Below are 19,071 nucleotides of genomic sequence, written 5' to 3' on the forward strand. Positions count from 1 at the left end.
GACACCCAGATATCTAGGTCCCCTCTTGGGGGTGCCTGGGTCCCCTGCTTAGTGCAGGGTGGGGGCTGGGTAGCTACTGGGACGCCTGGGTTCCTAAACCCTGAGTCATGGGTGGGGGGGGGGGGGGTGTTTGCGTCATTCTCCCCTTTTCCACACCCCAAAAGGGGGATGGGCAGAGAGGACCCAGCCACGTGGGGACCCCGCTGTAGGCCAGACACCCCCCCCCCAAGAAAGGGACACCCCCCCCCCCCCCAAGGGACCCAGGCATCTGGGCAAACCTATGGGGGGACCCAGGGTGCAGGGTGACACTGGGTGTCACCAGTTCACGACCTTTCCAGAAATCACCCGCTCCACTGAACCGGGAAAATCCCTAGGGCCCGGAGGCCTGGGTCCCTTTCCGGATGCCTGGGTCCATTCCAGACCCTGGGGGGGATGTTTTGTGCGTCAGAGAATAGGGGTGGGGGCAGCCCCGGACGCCTGGGTCCACTGCACGTCCGTGTGCCAACCCGCAGGTCACCCTGGTGCCACCCAAGGAGGGGATCCAGGCGTCCGGGCACCCACGGGGGGGACCCAGGTGTCCAGGCACCCCACGAGGGGATCCAGGTGTCCAGGCACCCACGGGGGGGGACCCAGGGGTCCGGAGACCCTCACACAGCTGAGACAGACACAAACAACCCCAAAAACTTCTATATATTAGTGTAAAAATCTCCGTTTCGGCACCAAATATTTACAGCCCCTCCCCCGCCGTGGCCCCTGCCCCTCCCCCACTGCCACCGTGGCTAATTAGCCCCCCACTAATGAGGAATGAGGGTGTTGAGTGGAGATGGGTCCAGAGGGGGGACCCAGGTATCCGGGGTGGTCCCAGGTATCCAGGGGGCACCCAGAGATCTGGGGGGGGGTTGTCCCAGGGGTCAGGGGGGGGTTCCAGGGGTCGGGGGGGTCCCATGTCAGTAGTGTTGGGTGCTTCCAGTGTTGGGTGAGGAGGAAGATGAAGGAGGATGATGAAGAAGATGAAGGAGAAGGAGGTGGAAGAGAAGAAGGAGGAAGAATGAGGATGAGGAAGACAAAGGAGGTGGAAGAGGAGGAGGAAGACAAAAGCTGAAGGAGGGAGAAGGAAGTAGAAGAGGAGGAGGAAGATGAAGGCTGAAGGAGGGAGAAGGAGGTGGAAGGAGGAAGATGAAGGCTGAAGGAGGGAGAAGGAGTACTACAAGGTGGATGAAGCACAAGAAGGAGGATGAAGGAGGAGGCGGATGACAGAGGAGGAGGAGGAGGATGAAGGAAGGATGAAGGAGAAGAATGAGGAGGGATGAAGGAGGAGGAAGATGATGAGGAGGACGATAAAGCAGGTGAAGGAAGATGAAGGAGAGATGAAGGAGGAGGGATGGAGGATGATGCCAATGAGAAGAAGGAGGATGAAGAGGGAGGCCGAAGGAGGGATGAAGGATGCTGATGGTGAGGAAGAGGATGGTGAGGAGGAGGCTCAGGCGAGGACAGTGTGGTCGCGCAGCAGCCGGTGCAGGAGGCCGAAGGACGGGCGGTCGGCGGCGTCGCGGGACCAGCAGCGCAGCATCACCCCGTGCAGCGCTGCCGGGCAGCCCGGGGGGCACGGCAGGTACTCCTGGGGGGTCACAGGGGAACTGAGAGCACTGGGGGCAACTGGGAGCACTGGGGGCAACTGGGAGCACTGGGAGTAACTGGGAGTACTGGGTGTAACCGGGAGTAGCATGGGGGCACCTAGAGGGACCCAGCGGGTTCTCCTGGGGACACCCAGGGTCCTCACAGTCCCTCCCAGTACTTCCCAGTCCCTCTCAGTGTCTTCCCAGTCCCTCCAGGTGCTCTCCAGTGCCTCCCAGCAACCCCAGCATGCCCCCAGTCCCCTCTCAGTCCCTCCCAGTCCTCCCCAGTCCCCTCTCAATGTCCTCCCAGTCCCCCCGAGTCCCCCTCAGTGTCCTCCAAGTGCCTCCCAGCAACCCCAGCATGTCCCCAGTCCCCTCCCAGTGCCTCCCAGTACCTCCCCAGCCCCCTCCCAGTGCCCCCAAGTGCCTCTCAGTCCCTCCCAGTGCCACTCAGCCCCCTCCCAGTCCCTCCCAGTGCCTCCCAGTGCCCACCTGGCGGCCCTGGGCACGGAAGTGGTGCCCGGCGTTGGCGATGACCTGCTCGTCGCTCAGGCGCCCGTAGGGCTGCTCGCGGCACCGTGTCAGCACCTCCCACAGCGTCACCCCAAAAGCCCAGGCATCGCTGGCTGGCGTGAAGGTCCCCTGTGTGGGGGCGGGGACTAGCATGGACACCACCCCTATGGACACACCCATGCAGGCCCCGCCTACCCCCAGCCAACCTATCCCTGTGCTGCAGCCCAAATCCCCTTAACTCAGCCCAATCCTCCTCAAATGCCCCCAAATCCCCCTAACTCTGCCCAAATTCCCCCCAAATAGCCACAAACCACTTAACTCTGCCCAAATCCCCCTCAAACATCCCCCAAATCCCCTTAACTCTGTCCAAATTCCCCTCAAATGCCCCCAAATCCCCTTAACTCTGCCCAAATTCCTCCAAATGTCCCCAAACTGCTTAACTCCACCCAACTCTGCCCAATTCCCCCTCAAATGTCCCCCAAATCCCCTTAACTCCGCCCCAGTCCCCCTCGAACACTCCCAAATCCCCTTAATTCCACCCAACTCTGCCCAATTCCCCCTCAAATGCACCCAGATCCCCTTAACTCTACCCACCCCCCAAATCCCCTTAACTCTGCCCAAATTGCCCCCAAATGTCCCCAAACCACTTAACTCCATCCAACTCTGCACAAATTCCCCTCAAACGCCCCCAAATCCCCTTAACTCCCCCAATCCCTCCCAAATCCCCTTAACTCCGCCCAAATTCCCCCCCAAATGTCCCCAAACCACTTAACTCTGTCCAACTCTGCCCAAATGCCCCCCAAATCCCCTTAACTCTGCCCCAATCCCCTTCAAACATCTCCCAAATCCCCTTAACTCTGCCCAAATTCCCTCAAACGTCCCCAAAACCCCTTAACTCTCCCCAAATCCCCCCAAATCCCCCCAAACCACTTAACTCTGTCCAACTCTGCCCAAATCCCCCCCCAAATCCCCTTAACTCTCCCCAAATCCCCCCCAAATGTCCCCAAACCACTTAACTCTGTCCAACTCTGCCCAAATCCCCCCCAAATCCCCTTAACTCTGTCCCAATCCCCCCCAAATATCCCCAAACCACTTAACTCTGTCCAACTCTGCCCAAATCCCCCCCAAATCCCCTTAACTCTCCCCAAATCCCCCCCAAATGTCCCCAAACCACTTAACTCTGTCCAACTCTGCCCAAATCCCCCCCAAATCCCCTTAACTCTGCCCAAATCCCCCTCAAACGCACCCAAATCCGCTTAACTCTGCCCAAATTCCCTCAAATGCCCCCAAATCCCCCCAACTCTCCCCAAATCCCCCCAACTCCCCCGATCCTACCCGAATCCCCTTAACTCTGCCCCTCGCTACCCTGCCCTTCCGCCCCGCCCTCCCCTTTAGCCCCACCCCCTTTTTTAGCCCCTCCCCTCCCCGGCTCACCATGAGGATGCACTCCCAGGCCATCCACCGGATGGGCAGCAGGGCCCGTCCCCGGACGCGGTAATAATCGGCGGCGTAGAGGTGCCGGCTCATGCCGAAATCGGCCACCTTGACGGTGAAGCCCTCGCCCACCAGGCAGTTACGGGTGGCAAGGTCGCGGTGAACGAAGTTCAAACCGGCCAGGAACCGCATCCCCGAGGCGATCTGAGCCCCCACGTGCAGTAGGGTGGCCAGGCTGGGGGGGAGGGGGGCGGGGCGTCAGAAGGGGGTGGGGCCTCGGGGGGTGGGGCGTGGGAGGGCGCAGTTGGGGAGGGGCTGAGGAAAGAGAGGAGGTCTGGTGGCCTGGGGTGGGAGAGGAAAGGGCGGGGCTAAAGTGGAGGGGTGGGGCCGAAGGGGAGGGGCTTAAGAGCAAGGGGTGGGGTCAAAGAGGGGGCTGAAGGGGCGGAGCTTCAGGGGATGTGGTGTGGGAGGGTGTGGTTGGGGAGGGGCTGAGGAAAGAGAAGAGGTCTGGTGGCCGGGGTGAGAGAGGAAAGGGTGGGTCTAAAGTGAAGGGTGGGGTCAAATGGGGAAGGGGTGGGGCTTTAGGGGCAGGGCTTCAGGGGGTGTGGTGTGGGAGGGTGCGTCTGGGGAGGGGCTGAGGAGAGAGGGAGCTCTGGTGGCCTGGGATGGGAGAGGAAGGGGCGGGGCTGAAGGGGAAGGGGCGGGGCTCAAGGGGAAGTGGTAGGGGTGAAGGGGCGTGGCTAAAGGGAAGGGGCGGTGTTAAATGAGAAGGGGTGGAGCTAAAGTGAATGGGAGTCGGCAAAGTGAAGGGGTGGGGCAAAAGAGGAAAGGGTGGGGCTGAAGAGGAAGGGGTGGGGCTAAAGGGAGGGGGTAAAGAAGAAAGGGCAAGGGGCGGGACTAATGTCAAGGGGTGTGGCTTACAGCCAAGGGGTGGTGCTACAGGAGAAGGGGCGGGGCTTAGACACATGGGGCGGGGCTGCCAAGAGAAGGGGTGGGGCTGAAGGGGAGAGGTGTGGCTTGCAAGAAAGGGGCGGGACTCATAGGCGAGGGGCCGGGCAAAATGGGAGGGGGCGTGATTTGCGGGCAGGGTGGAGCCGGCGGTGGGGCAATGGGCGGGGCCAAAGGGCGGCAGGGTGGGCTTAAAGGGGCAGGGCCCCAGGGAGGGTAAAGGGGAGGCTGGAAGGGGTGTGGGTTGAAGAGGTGTGGCTCGAAGGGGCGTGGCCCAAGGGGGCGTGGCCTACCTGAGGGCGGGGCCGCGAGGCCCCCCCAGGAACTGGTGGAGGTCGCCGTGCTCCATGTACTCGGTGATGATGCAGAGGGGGCCGGCCCCCGCGCACACCCCCAGCAACCGCACGATGTTGGGGTCCCGCAGGCGCCCCAGGGTCCGCGCCTCCTGCAGGAAGTCCCGCCTACGCCCCCGCCCCGCCCTGTCAGCCGCCTGTGCCCCTCCCTGGGGCTGCGGGGGGGGGGGCACACACCCTACCTGCCCCCCCTCCCCTCCCCCCAGGTCCACCTCCCATGGGACATTCCGCTCCCCCCCCCCAGGTACCTGGCGTTCTTGGTAGCGTCGGGGCGCAAGACCTTGACGGCGACCAGTAGGGGGCGCCCTCGGGGCAGGTCGGGGGGGCGCGAGAGGGGGGGCAGGGCCTGGGGGTCCTCCACCTCACACAGCAGCACCTGTGGGAGGGCAGGGGGGCGGGGCCTCGGCAATGGGCGGGGCTAAGATCGCCGGGGGCGGGGGTGGGTTTCTCTGGGCAGGGCCGGACGGAGGGGGTAGGGCTTGGCTCTGGGGCGGGGCTTCGTGAGTGGGGGGCGTGGCTTCACCTTCCCGGGTGGGTGGGGGTAATAGGGTTGGGGGTGGGGTTATATGAGGGGGTGGGGCTTGCAGCCGCGGGTGGGGGCAGTAGGAAAAGGGGTGGGGTTAGGAATGTGAGGGTGGGGCCTATCTTGAGAGGGCGGGGCAGAGGAAAATGGGTGGGGCTTGTACACACAGGGCAGGGTGTGAGGGGGCGTGGCAGTGCGAGGTGGGGGCGTGGCCATTCACTCCAGGGGGTGGGGCTGGCTGCAAGGAGGCAGGGCCAACACTCAAGGGGTGGGGCTTGCACAGAGGGGGCGGGACTTACCTCTCCAAACTGCCCCTCCCCCAGCTTCTCACGGAAGCGGAGGCGCCGGCGAGGGAAGGCGGGGAGGGCGGGGCTGGGGGCGGGGCCAGGGGAGGGGCCAGCCACAGCATAGGCGGAGCCTCCAGTGACATCAGCCTCCGCATAGGCCCCCGCTCCGCTCTCGGGCTCTGCCACACCTGCGGGGGAGGGGGGTCAGTGGGGGATGGGCTAGAGTGGGAGGGGCACAGAGAAACCCGGGGTGGGGCTTCTCCAAAAGGGGAGGGGCTACAGCAAAAGGGGTGGGCACTGGGAGGGGTGGGGTTACAGCAAGAGGGGGCAGGGCTGTGGCAAGAGGAGGAGGGGCTATAACAAGGGGGAGGAGCTAAAACCAGGAGGGGAGGAGTCAATCCAGGAGGGGGCGGGGCTACGGCAGGGCTAGGCCAAAAGAGGAGGGGCTATGGCAAGAAGAGGTGGGGCTTCGGAAAAGGGGTGGGGCTTCAACAAGGGGAAGTTCATGCCAGCAGGAGGCGGGGCTTCACCCAAAGGGGGTGGGGCTTCCCCAAAGGGGGCAGGGCCGGTCATGTCTGAGGGCGGGGCCAAGGGGGCTTGGAGGCGGGGCTCCCCATCCCCCCCTCCACCCCCCTCGCCTTACCATCTGTATTGATTGGCTTAGCCCCATCAGGTGGGGACCGAGCGAGCCCTCCCATTGGCTGGGCGTAGGTGGCCAGCAGGAGCCGATAGGCCGGGTTGGCAAGGGGTGCTGCTGCGGGGGGTGGGATTAGTTGAGGGGGTGTGGCCAGGAGGGTCCGGCCCCGCCTCCAGGCCCAGTGGGGTTCCCAGTGCAGGAGGACGAGGGTTGGATGGACCCTGGTATCCGTGGTGGCCATGTGGTCTCCATCCATCCACCCGTCTGTCCATCCATCCACGTGGTCCTCATCAACCTCCACGTGGTGTCCATCCACCCGCTCCTCCCTCCCTCCATCCCCGTGATGGTCTCCATTCCTTCCCTCCCCACTTCCCCCCGTTGTCTCCGTCCATCCCGGTCTCTCTCCGTCCATCCAGATCTCTCTCCATCCATCCCTCCCAACGTGGTCTTCATCCATACATCTCTCCATTCATCCACTCATGCATATGTAATTTGCATCCATCCATCCCTCTGTCCATCCACCCATCCAAGTTGTCTCCATCTTCCTCCGTGTGGTCTCCATCCATCCATCCATCCACCTCTTGATCCATCCATCTCTCCATCCCTCCACCCAGCCCTTCCTCCACCCATCCATCACTCCTCCATGGTCTCCCACCATCCCTCCCTCCACCCACCCATCCACCCGTCTCCATGTGGTCTCCATCCATCCATCCATCCATCAATCCACCTCTTGATCCATCCATTTCTCCATCCCTCACTCCTCTATGGTCTTCCACCATCCCTTCTTCCACCCATCCATCCATCCATCCATCCATCCATCCTTCCTCTTTTTTCCACTCACCGGGTCCAGGGGGGGCTGGAGGCAGCGATGGCCGTGGCCGTGTCGGCTCCTGGTACTCGCCTTGGCCCGGGGGGATGCGCTCGTAGCGGGGGGGTCCCCGTGCCACCCCGGTTGCATTGTTGATGACGATGGTGTCACCTGGCACCGAGAGCTGCACCCGCAGCTCGTCCTCCGAGGGCCGGCGCTGGGCCTGTGGGCAGGACCCTCAGATGGACCCCAGCATCCAGGTGCCCAGTTGACCCCACCACCCTCCCAGAGCTTGGGCGCTGGACTCAGATGTCTGGGTGCCCAGTTCCTCCCAGTTGACCCCACTACCCCGCTCACCTTCCCCAGTATTTTCTTCCAGTACTGCCGCCAGAGGATGAGGAAGATGACGCCCAATAGGAGCAAGATGATGGCCACCAGGCAGCCAATCAGGATGGACGTGTGGCTGTGGTCAGCTTTGGCGACTGGCTGCCCTGGCTTGGGTTCCCCGGGGGCTGCCATGGGGGGGGGGTGGTTGGCAGGGTGCTGTTATGGCCCCGCCCTCTCAGATCCCACCCTGTTAAGCCCTGCCCTATTAAGCCGCGCCTTACCCAAGGTAGTGAGGTTGGTAGCCATGTCCCCATGCCAGGAATCCTGAGGGACAGCCATGACCCCCGCCGAGGGGTCGGCAGGGGCAGCTGGGGGCCACCCACTGGCCCCCACCGCCTCTTCCACCGCCTCTGTGGGGAGAGAGCCCCACGGTGCTTTAACGAGCTAGTTAATGAGGGCGGGGCAGTGGCCAGGGCTTCCAACCCATTGATCAACCCGCTCAAACAAACTGCCTTGCCATTGGCCAGCAAGCCAACCAACCAGCTCACGGGGTGGTTGACCCCCAACCAACCAATCACTCAACCAGCTTTGACTTAATCCAAGTGACTAGGCAAGCAACCAAACAGTTAACCAGCTGGCCAGCCAACCTGTCCTCCAACTCACCGACCAATCACGTGATGACTCAAACATTTAACTTGTCACCCCATCCTCCAACTAACTAGTCAACAGGCAACCAGCCGATCACCCTTGGACTGGTTAACCAACTGACAATCCAGTCCTGCGTCCAACCAACCATCCCACCACTCAATCAGCTCAGTAGTCAACCAGCTAACTGACCAGTTTCACAACCAGCCCTTAGACTGGTCAACCAGCATCCAACTAGCCAACCTCCCTGCTACCCAACCAACCTGCCCATCACCCAACCAACCACCCCATTCATCTAACCAATCATCCCATCATACGCCCACCCCATCATCTAACCAATGATCTCATCACCCAACCAACTACCCCATCATCCAACCAACCACCCCATCACCCAACTAACCACCCCATCATCTAACCAATGACCCCATCACCCAACTAACCACCCCATCACCCAACCAACTACCCCATCATCTAACCAACCACCCCATCACCCAACTAACCACCCCATCTTCTAACCAATGACCCCATCATCCAATGAACCACCCCATCATCCAACCAACCACTCCATTACCCAACTAACTACCCCATCACCCAAACAATGACCCCTTCACCCAACCAACCACCCCATCTCCCAACTAACCACCCCATCATCTAACCAATGACCCCATCATCCAATGAACCACCCCATCATCCAACCAACCACTCCATTACCCAACTAACTACCCCATCACCCAATGACCCCTTCACCCAACCAACCACACCATCTCCCAACTGTCCAACCCTAGAGCCAATCCGTTGCGGGAGGATGCCAAGCCCCAAGTAGGTCTGGAGGTGGCCTGACATGGCCGGACTCACCCGAGACGAAGGTGATCTCACTGAAGAGCATCCACTCCCCAGTGAAGAAGAAGTGACACTGGATGAAGCGGGCCTGGCGCCCGCCCAAGGACACCGTGACTGAACGGGCGCTGGGGTCCTTGACGGCCCCGGCCAGGCTGTGGGTGGCCGGGGTGGGCTCCCAGGCCGTGGCCAGGCTCCTCTTGAAGCGGCACTCCACCTCCCCGAAGATGCTCACCCCCCGCGTGTGCATGTTGTTGCAATGAACCTGGGGGGTGAGGGGTGTTGGCCGCCATCCCATGATGCCCTGGAGCAGCTGGGGTGGGGCTAAGCCAACGGGTCCCCAGTGGGAAGTTCCAGACCCTAAGGTGGGGTCGACGTGGTGGCCCCTTATGGGTCCATGCCATGGCTGACCAATCCCACAATTTCCGGGGCAGACCCCTTGCCCAAACCCCCATGGTGCCCCGGGCCACCTGTCTCCCTCACTCCCATGATCCCCTGGGGCACCTCATTGCCCACCATCCCCTGCTCCCCAGCTCCCCCCCCCTCCCCAAAATGCCCTAGACCACTCGTTTTTCCACTCTCCCACCATGCCTCATGCCCCCCCTGCTATCCCAGCATGCCGCGGGGCACCTGCATGGCGCGGAAGGTCCGGAGCCCCTCGAACTCAAACTCCAGCTCCACGTGGGGTCGGGGGCCGGGGGGCCGACGCCATCCCACGTAGTCGTAGCCCGGCCAAAGACGTCGCTCACGGCTCCGCACAAAGTCATCCAGTCCCAGCACCCCGTCCGCCAGCTGGCCCAGCCCCCCAAACTGCAGCCTGGGTGGGATGGGGGACACCCCGACACCTTGGTCCCCCCATCCCACCCACCTGGGAACCCCCTGTGGGGCAGCCTGGGGCTGTGGGTGACACCCAGGTGCTTGTGTCCCTCGGTCCCACCCAGCTGGGACCCCCCCCATGGGACCTAGAGCACAATTTAGGGGCAACTGAGGCTGTTTTGGGGACATTGGGGAAAACTGGGGCCAGATGGGACAATCTGGGAACAGTCTGAGGCTCTTTTGGGACAGTGGGTAACTGTTTGGGGCCAACAGGGGACAATCTGGGGATAGTTTGGGCTAGTTGGGGACAGTTGGGGACAGCAGGGAGCAGTTGGAGCTGTTTTGAGTCAGTGGTTGACCATCTGGGGACACTTTGGGGTCATCTAGGGACAGTGGTGGATGATTGGGGACAATCTGGGGCCAGTCAGAACCTGTCTGGAGATCTTTGGGACAGCGGGGGATGGCCAAGGGCCATTTGGGGACACTTGGGGACAGCTGGGGACACCTGGGGAGGTTCAGGAACAGTCTGGGGGCACTTGGGGATGGTTTGGGGACACTTGGAGATGGCCAAGGCTGGCTGCGGACACCTGGGGACAGTTTGAGGACCACTGGGGACCACTAGAGAGGTCCAGGGACAGTCTGGGGAAAGTTTGGGTACATTTGGGGACGGTTTGGGGCCACCTGGGGCCAATTTGGGAGCTCTTGGGACTGGGGCAGGTGACAGTTGGAGACATCTGGGTACTCACGGGCCAACGCTGTATCCGTCATAGGTGGAGTCGTTGAGGACAACAGGCGCCGGGTCGAGGGCCATCACCTGGCCCCGTGGTGCCGTGTAGGACAGGAGCCCGGCTGGGGACAGGGGACACGTCACCATGGGGCCACCACGGGGTTGAGTGGGGGCCACGGGGATGGAGGACCACCACCCTGGGGACACCCTTGGGGTTTGAAATGGGGTGGCACTGCGGGGTGATGGGGTGGGGTGGAGGTGACACAGGGTGACAGGGAGGTGACAAGGGGGTGACAAGGTGGCACTCACCCTCCCATGGACAGCCGTAAAGCTCCAGGCGCAGGCAGACACTCATGGCACGGGGGGCCCGGGGGTAGACCCGCAGCGCCCGCGCCACAGGGGGGGGTGCCAGGTCCTTCAGCACCACCCCCTCGGGGTCCTCGTTACCCCCGATCACCTGCGTCACCGGGATCTGCTGGGATCCCCGGGGACACAGGTCCCACCGCCGGGGACCTCCCCGGTGACTCCATGGGATCCCTGTCCCCCCATGAGCCCCGGGATCCCTAGGGATCTCCAGGGATCCCACCACCGTCCAAGGTCCCCAAGATCCCCCCAAGGTCCCCAGTCACCTCAGCACCCCAACATCCCCAAGATGCCCCCAAGATTCCCAGTCAACTTGGCACCCCATCACCTCCAAGGTGTCCTCAAGGTCCTTAGGCACCTTGGCACCCCAACATCTCCAACATCCCCAACATGTCCCCAAGGTCGCTGGTCATCTCAGCACCCCAATATCTCCAAGATGTCCCCAAGGTCCCCAGTCACCTCAGCACCCCAACATTCCCAAGATGTCCCCAAGGTCCCCGGTCATCTCAGCACCCCAACATTCCCGAGATGTCCTCCATGTCCCCAGTCACCTCAGCACCCCAACATCCCCAAGATGTCCCCAAGGTCCCCAGTCACCTCAGCGCCCCATCGGTCGCGCCAGCGCAGCCAGCGGTGCCGGTCACGGCTGTAGCGCAGCCGGTAGGCACGGGCAAACTCCCTGCCATGGCCACCGGCGTGACGTCCCTGTGTCCCCACCAGTGTCACCACGTGCAGCCGACCCAGGTCCACCTCCAGGAACTCCTCTTCCTCTGGGAAGACGGGACCCGCGGGACACCAAGCACCATCCCCATCGCTGCGACCCAGCCTGGGGGACAGGGGGACATCCTGGGGACACCGGGGACGTGGAGATGCCTGGGGGCACTAGGTGCTGTCACCATCTCTGTGGCCCGGGATGGGGACATGGGGACGTTGTGGGGATGTGGGGGCTCCCGGGAACACCCGGAGGACATGGGGACATCCTAGGGACACCCAGGGACACAGGGACACCCAGGGTGCATGGGAATGCTAGAAGGACATGGGGACATCGTGGGGACACTCAGGGATACAGGGACAGCTGGGAACATAGGGACACCCGCGGGACATGGGGACATCCTAGGGACACCAGGGGACACCCAGGGGACATGGGGACACTCAGAGGACATGGGGAGTCTTGGAGGATATGGGGACATCATGGGGACACCCAGGGCACATGGGGACACCTGGGGAGCACGGGGATACTCAGCAAATGGGGACACCCTGGGGATACCTGGAGGAGCACAAGGACGTTGTGGGGACACCCAGGGATGTGGGGACACCCAGCGACGTGGGGACACCCAGGAGGACAGAGGGACTTGGGACACCCACGGGCATGGGGACACCCGAGGTTACAGGGACATCCAGGGGACATGGGGACACCCAGAAGGACAGAGGGACCTGGGGACACCCAGGGGACCCTGGATGGCACAGGACAGTGTTGGGGGACACACTGGGCCATACTGGGACTCCTTGGCCACAGTGGACAGTGGCGGCTCTGCGGTGGGGACATTGGGGTCTCTGGGAGGGGATGCTGCGCAGGGGGGAAGGGGGAGTACTGGGCCATACTGGTGTGTACTGGTGTATACTGGTGCGTACTGGGCTCACCGGCCGTGGCGGGCGGCGGTGGAGTCAGACCAGGCGCTGGAGGCCGAGAGGCGGCTGTCGGGGATGGAGCCGTCCTCCATGCCCAGGGCAAAGCGGCACCTGCCTGGGGGACATGGGGGACGTTGGGGACACGGGGGACACTGGGGACATGGGGTGATGTGGGGGACGTGGGGGACACCGGGAGAAATGGGGATGTGGGGGACACTGGGGACACGGGGGGACATCGGGACACGGGGGGGACGTGGAGGAGGGATACACGGGGCTCACGGCTGATGCACCAGCCTCCTCTCCTGCAGACCCCCTACGCAGCCCCTATAGAGCCCCTATAGAGCCCTCCCACCCCATAGAGCCGCTATAGGGTACCCACAGCCCCACGGGGCCCCTACCCACCCTCTACAGCTCTCCCACCCCATAGGAGCCCTATAGACCCCATAGGGGACCCAGAGGCTCCCGTGGCCCCTATGGATCCCATAGGGTCTCACCCAGGTCGAGGTGCCCATCGAGCTGCAGCCCGGACGCCTGGGTCCCCGCAGCCAGCAGCAGGAGGGGGAGGGGCAGGGGGAGGACCCCCATGGTGGCCCCAGCCCCCCCCGGTCACCACACCTGGGGACAGTGAGGGGACACTGGGAGTCATTGGGAGGCACTGGGAGGACTGGGGTGGGAACTGGGAGGGAACTGGGAGGATGGGGAGGGGAGCCGGGAGCACTGAGAGGAGCCGGGTGGGGGCTGGGAGGGAACTGGAAGCACTGGGATGGGAACTGGGGGCACTGGGATGGGGACTGGGGGCACTGGAAGGGGGACTGGGGGCACTGGGAGGAGGGGGATGGGGACTGAGAGGAAACTGGGAGGACTGGGAGGGAACTGGGAGCACTGGGATGGGGACTGGGGGCACTGGGAGGAGTGGGGTGGGGACTAGGAGGGAACTGGGAGCACTGGGATGAGGACTGGAGGCACTGGGAGGAGGGGAGTGGGGACTGAGAGGAAACTGGGAGGACTGGGAGGGGAACTGGGACTCACTGGGAGGCACTGTGAGGGCAGCTGGGGGCACTGGGAGGCATTGGGAGGGGGACTGGGAGCACTGGGAGGATTGGGATGGGGACTGGGATGGAATTGGGAGGACTGAAGGGGAACTGGGAGCACTGGGATAGGGACTGGGGGCACTGGGAGGGGAACTGGGAGGACTGGGAGGGCCCCATCCCAGCAGCTGCTCCCACAATGCATTGCTGGAATGTTCCCCCCCCCCCCCTCCCCCCAGCTGCTGCAGCCTGATGGGAAACAGCAGCTGGGGGGGGCGGGGCCTGGGACCCCCCGGGGGGTTCCCACCCCCTCCCCCACACCCAGAGGGGACCCCGGCGTCGGGGACCACCCCGGTGTCACCCCAGCACCGGACACGCCACGGAGTGCGACCGGGACACGCCACACACCGTAACACGTGACGACATGTGATGACAGGTGATAACACGTGACAACACGTGATAACATGTGACAACGTGTGATGACATGCGACAACGTGTGATAACATGCGGTAACACGTGACAACATGTGATAACATGCGACAACGTGTGATAACATGCGGTAACACGTGACAACACGCGATAACACCAACATGCGCTAGCATGTAACAACACGCAATAACACATAACAACACGTGATAACGTGCGATAACAAAAAATTACATGTAACAACACACGATAACATGTGATAAAATCTAACAACACACGACAACACGTAACAACATGTGATAACATATAACAACACTCAATAACACATTGCAACGTGTGATAACATGCAATAACATGTAGCAACATGGAATAACGCAGAACACGCAATAACACGCAATAACACGCAATGACATGCAGTAACATGCAACATGAAATGACATGCGATGTGCAATGACACACAACACCACACAAGAACACACAAGAACACGCAATAACATGTAACAAAACGCAATGATGCACAATCCCAACACGCAATAACCTGTAACCCCAACACATGCAACATGCAGTGACATGCAACGACACGCAATGAAATGCAGTCACAGACAATACACACAACACGCAATAACATATGACCCCAAGACACGCAACAACATGCAAGCACATGCCATGACACGCCTCAACACGCCCTGACACACCCCCAACATGCCATGACACGCCATGACACGCCTCAACACGCCCTGACACACACCTGGGGGCTGCTCTGGGGCGGGATCAGGCCCTGACTCCTCCCTGGGGTCCCGCGGGTGGCACCTATGGGAGCACCTATAGATCTTGGCCCTATAGATGCCCGGCTCTGCGTGCACGTTTGTGCAGTGGATACATCTGTGTGGACACACGTGTATATACCCTGGTCTGAATGTACGTGTATGTATAGAAACATATATAGTGCGTATATGCACATAGATCCCTATACCACACCCATAAAGCGCTACACGTGTGTGCGTGCTTATATACATCCATATAGAGTCACCTATATGCATCTGTGGACTTAGACATGTATGCAGTATGCACTTATACATATATATTCATACACACATACACACAAGCACACATATATGTTCACCTACACATAAATACACATTTACATGTCTATGCACACAAATATATGTGTATATATGTGAATATATATCTAGACTCATATATACACACATATATATGTCCACTGGATTACATAAATATGCACCCCATATACATGCTCACATAGACACGTAAGTACTCACATGCATTAAGCAGTCCACTATACATTAGCTGTAAGCATGTATATGTTTGTGGATTAACTGTATGCGCACATCACAGGTGTGTATATAAGTATGTATGTTAGATGTAGGTCCCCATATACATGCATAGTCACATGTGTATGTATATGTATACACTTATATATGTGCACATACATATACAATACACATAACTATATGTGCACCTATATATTTACACACATACATGCACATATATTTATACATCATACACACAACTGTATGTGTGCATATATATTTACACGCATATATGCACATATATATAATACACAACTATATGTGTACATATATTTACATGCATATATGCATATATGTATGTATACAGCCACGCACATATGTGGTTACCATCTATATCCATATACATCCACCTAACTATGTAGAACTAGATGCCATACACATGTCTATATTTGCACATATATACCGGGAAACCCATTATATTCCTATATGCCTGCCTTTTGAATGCACATATACGTGCACACGTGCACCTATAGCTTCACATATACACCTCTATATGTTGTATATGATGCAGTCTACCTCGCGCCACATAGGGCACATACATACATGTATAGAGAGGGCTGTGAATAAAGGGACATATAGGGTTCCCCTATATCATACATAAACCTATACAGCCCCACGTGACGGCATCGTATAGGTGCTGTGTACATCCATGGGGCCATAGGGGCGTGAAGAGCGAGGGGGTTATGGGGTATTTAAGGTGCTATATAGGTGCGCCCTGCCTATACCACCCCGTGCGTATAGAGGCCGTAGGGTTCAACACCGTACATATGGGGAGAAGAGAGGCTCCAGAGTTTAACACTCCAGGTCTATAGGTGCCCCATAGGTAGGTCTATTGTGTGCTATATGGGGCGATATGGCAGGAGCCTATAGGGCAGCGGTGAGTTCTACGAGGGTCGGTATATGGAGCTATAGGGCCGTATATGGGGCCTCTCCCTATAGGTCCCTCTAGCGCCACAGGGCAGGTAAAGGGGTCACCTATAGATCCTACAGGTGCCGCTCTAGGGGAGGCTGGAGGGAGCTCCTATAGGGCTGACGCCTCCGTGGGCATCGTGTGCTGCTCCAGGCCCCCCCAAATCCCCCCCAACTCCCCCCAAGTGCCCCCCAAAATACCTCCTAAATGCCCCAGTACCCCCAACTCCCCCCCAACCCCCCATACACCCCCCAAATCCCCCCCAGGTGCCCCCAAATGCCCCCCGACACCCCCAAATGCCCCCCAATCGCCCCCAGTCACCCCCTAAATCCTCCCCAACCCCCTCAATACCCCCCTCAAATCCCCCCCTAGGTGCCCCCAAATGCCCCCCAACTCCCCCAAATGCCCCCCAACTTCCCCCCAATTCACTCCAATACCCCTAAAGTGCCCCCACATCCCCCAAGTCACCCCCCCAAATCCCCCCAACTTCTCCATACCCCCCCAAATCCCCCCTAAGGACCCCCAAATGCCCCCCAACACCCCCAAGTGCCCCCCACTCCACCCCAACACCCCTCAAGTGCCCCCAAATCCCCCCAAGCCCCCCATACTCCCCCCAATGCCCCCCAAGTGCCCCCCAGCTCCCCCCCAATTCACGCCCAACACCCATCCAGTGCCCCCAAATATCCCAAGTCACCCCCCAAATCCCCCCCACCCCCCCTACCCCCCTCAAATCCCCCCTTAGGTGCCCCCAAATGCCCCCCAACACCCCCAAGTCCCCCCCCCACCCCCCCCAAGTGCCCCCCAACTCTCCCCCAATTCACCCGCAACACCCCTCAAGTGCCCCCAAATCCCCCCCAAGTGCCCCCAAATGCCCCCCAATACCCCCAGCCCCCCCATTTTTGCCCCCCCCGATGCCCACCGGGTTCCTTCTCGCCTCCTCCTCGCCGCAGCCTCCCGGACGCCCGGGTCCTCTCCCCCCTCCCCCCCTCCTCCTCCTCCTCCTCCTTCTCCTCCCCCTCCTTTTTGGGGGGGGGGCACGGGGGGGGGCACCAGGGGGACTTGGGAGCTCGGACGCCTCTGGTTCCCTTGGGGGGGGGCAAACCCTGAACTCCTGGGTCCTCTATGGGCAGGAAGCCCTTTGTTACCTGGGGGGGGTGGCCCCCCCCAAAATGCCCCCCCAAAACAACGGGGGCGGGGGCTGGAAGCCCCCCAGAAGGGCCTCCCCCCCAAACGACACGTCATGGGGGGGGGGAGCCTCGAAACTGTCTTTTTTGGACCCCAAGGGTTTTTTTGGGGACCCCTCGAAACCCTTTTCTTGGGTCCCTCGAAACTGCCTTTTTTTCGGGGGGGCCTCAAAACTCCCTTTTTCTGGACCCCTCAAAACCCCCTTTTGGGGCCCCTCGAAACTGTCTTTTTTTGGGGGGGGGCTCAAAACTCCCTTTTTCTGGACCCCTCAAAACCCCCTTTTGGGGCCCCTCGAAACTGCCTTTTTTCGGGGGGGCCTCAAAACTCCCTTTTTCTGGACCCCTCAAAACCCCCTTTTGGGGCTCCTCGAAACTGCCTTTGGGGCAGGGGGCTCAAAACTCCCTTTTTGGGGTCCCTCAAAGCTACTTTTTTGGGGGGTGCTTGAAACAGCCTTTTGGGGGACCCTTAAAACTGGGGTTTTTTTTAAGGAATCCTGAAAATTGCCCTTTTTGGGACCCCTGGAAACTGTGGGGTTTTTGAGGGGCCCCCGTGAAAGTCCCTTTTGGGGTCCCCTTGAAACTCCCTTTGGGGCTCCGCCTGGAAAATCCCTTTTGATGTCCCCCCCAAAACTCCCTTTTGGGGTCCCGTCGAAACCACATTTGTGGGGTCCCCACCCAAAACTCCCTTTTGGAGCTCCCTTGAAACCCCTTTTTGGGGGACCCTCGAAACCCCCTTTTTCTGGACCCCTCAAAACCCCCCTATCTTGGGGCCCCCTGGAAACTCCTTTTTGGGGTCCCACTCCCAAACTCCCTTTTGGAGCCCCCTGAAAACTCCTTTTTGGGGTCCCCCTCGAAACTCCCTTTTGGGGCCCCCTTGAAACCACCTTTTATTTTGAGGAGCCCCCCTGAAACTCCCTTTTGGGGCCCCCTCGAAACCCCCTTCTTGGGGGACCCCCTGAAACTCCCTTTCGGGGCCTCCTAGGATGTGCCCTGGGGGGGGGGATGCTCCCAGCAGTGGGTGCCAGGGCACCACCCTGGGGTGGGGGGCACCCCAAGGTGGGGGGGGGGGTGGACGGACATGCCACCACTCGCCATATTTGGCCCCCCCCCCCCCCTCCCCGCGTGGTTGGGCAGTGACCGCATGTCTCAGGGTCTAAAAATATTGGGGGCGATTGCCCCCCCCTTTTCCCCAGACGCCTGGGTCCCCACGTGGTCCTGCCAGCTGCCCCCCAACAGCTGGGGATGGGGGGGGCAGCAGCTGTTTGGGGGGAACAGCTGGGGAGGGGGGGGGAACACCCAGGCCTCCGGGGCCGAATTCCATCATTAAGAGTCATTCTCCCAGAAGGAGAGCTTAGTTCCCAACTATTTGTGGTGGGTTTTCCCATTATTAGCCACTATTTCCCCATTATTAGCCATTATTTCATGATTATCCGCTGTTATTTCCCCATTATTAGCCACTATTTCCCAGTATTAGCAGTTATTTCTGCATTATTAGCCATTATTTCAAAATTATTAGCCATTATTTGCAATTATTAGCGGTTATTTCCCCATTATTAGCAGCTATTTCCCCATTATAATAGCTATTTCCCATTATTAACAATTATTTCCCCATTATTAGCAGTTTCCCCCCATTATTAGCCACTACTTCCCATTATGAGCCACTATTTCCCATTATTAGCCGTTATTTCCCCATTATCAGGCATTATTTCCCCATTATTAAGGATTATAT

The 19,071-nt window shown here is 60.1% G+C and overlaps 1 protein-coding gene across 2 annotated transcripts; it reads right to left on the minus strand.

Moving 5' to 3' along the window:
- Positions 1 to 911: 911 nt before the first annotated feature.
- On the minus strand, positions 912 to 17,123 carry DDR1 (discoidin domain receptor tyrosine kinase 1). Of its 2 annotated transcripts, none has more exons than XM_049792791.1 (19): positions 17,078 to 17,123; positions 14,666 to 14,727; positions 12,958 to 13,078; positions 12,476 to 12,578; positions 11,432 to 11,660; positions 10,781 to 10,928; positions 10,491 to 10,593; positions 9,559 to 9,745; positions 8,947 to 9,193; positions 7,728 to 7,856; positions 7,477 to 7,631; positions 7,153 to 7,342; positions 6,318 to 6,425; positions 5,687 to 5,862; positions 5,113 to 5,240; positions 4,805 to 4,972; positions 3,564 to 3,798; positions 2,109 to 2,258; positions 912 to 1,618 (listed from the first exon to the last, which is right to left on the minus strand). In XM_049792791.1, exons 3-19 carry the CDS (start codon positions 13,046 to 13,048, stop codon positions 1,481 to 1,483), a joined length of 2,685 nt encoding a protein of 894 aa, XP_049648748.1. In that variant the 5' UTR covers positions 13,049 to 13,078; positions 14,666 to 14,727; positions 17,078 to 17,123; the 3' UTR covers positions 912 to 1,480. The 2 variants fall into 2 exon arrangements, with proteins under 2 accessions (XP_049648748.1, XP_049648747.1); XM_049792790.1 differs by having other exon boundaries at positions 6,318 to 6,428.
- Positions 17,124 to 19,071: the final 1,948 nt, after the last annotated feature.

This window comes from Accipiter gentilis, chromosome 36 (genome assembly GCF_929443795.1).
Source record: "Accipiter gentilis chromosome 36, bAccGen1.1, whole genome shotgun sequence".
In the NCBI taxonomy this organism is placed as follows: domain Eukaryota; kingdom Metazoa; phylum Chordata; class Aves; order Accipitriformes; family Accipitridae; genus Astur; species Astur gentilis.

Coding starts and splice junctions, on each gene's coding strand:
- DDR1 (XM_049792790.1), bottom strand. CDS start 13,048: ATGGGGGTCCTCCCCCTGCCCCTCCCCCTCCTGCTGCTGGCTGCGGGG. Junction 5,241..5,686: donor GGGAGGGGCAGTTTGGAGAG/GTAAGTCCCGCC, acceptor GCCCTCCCACAG/GTGCTGCTGTGTGAGGTGGA. Junction 4,973..5,112: donor GACGCTACCAAGAACGCCAG/GTACCTGGGGGG, acceptor GCGGGGGCGTAG/GCGGGACTTCCTGCAGGAGG.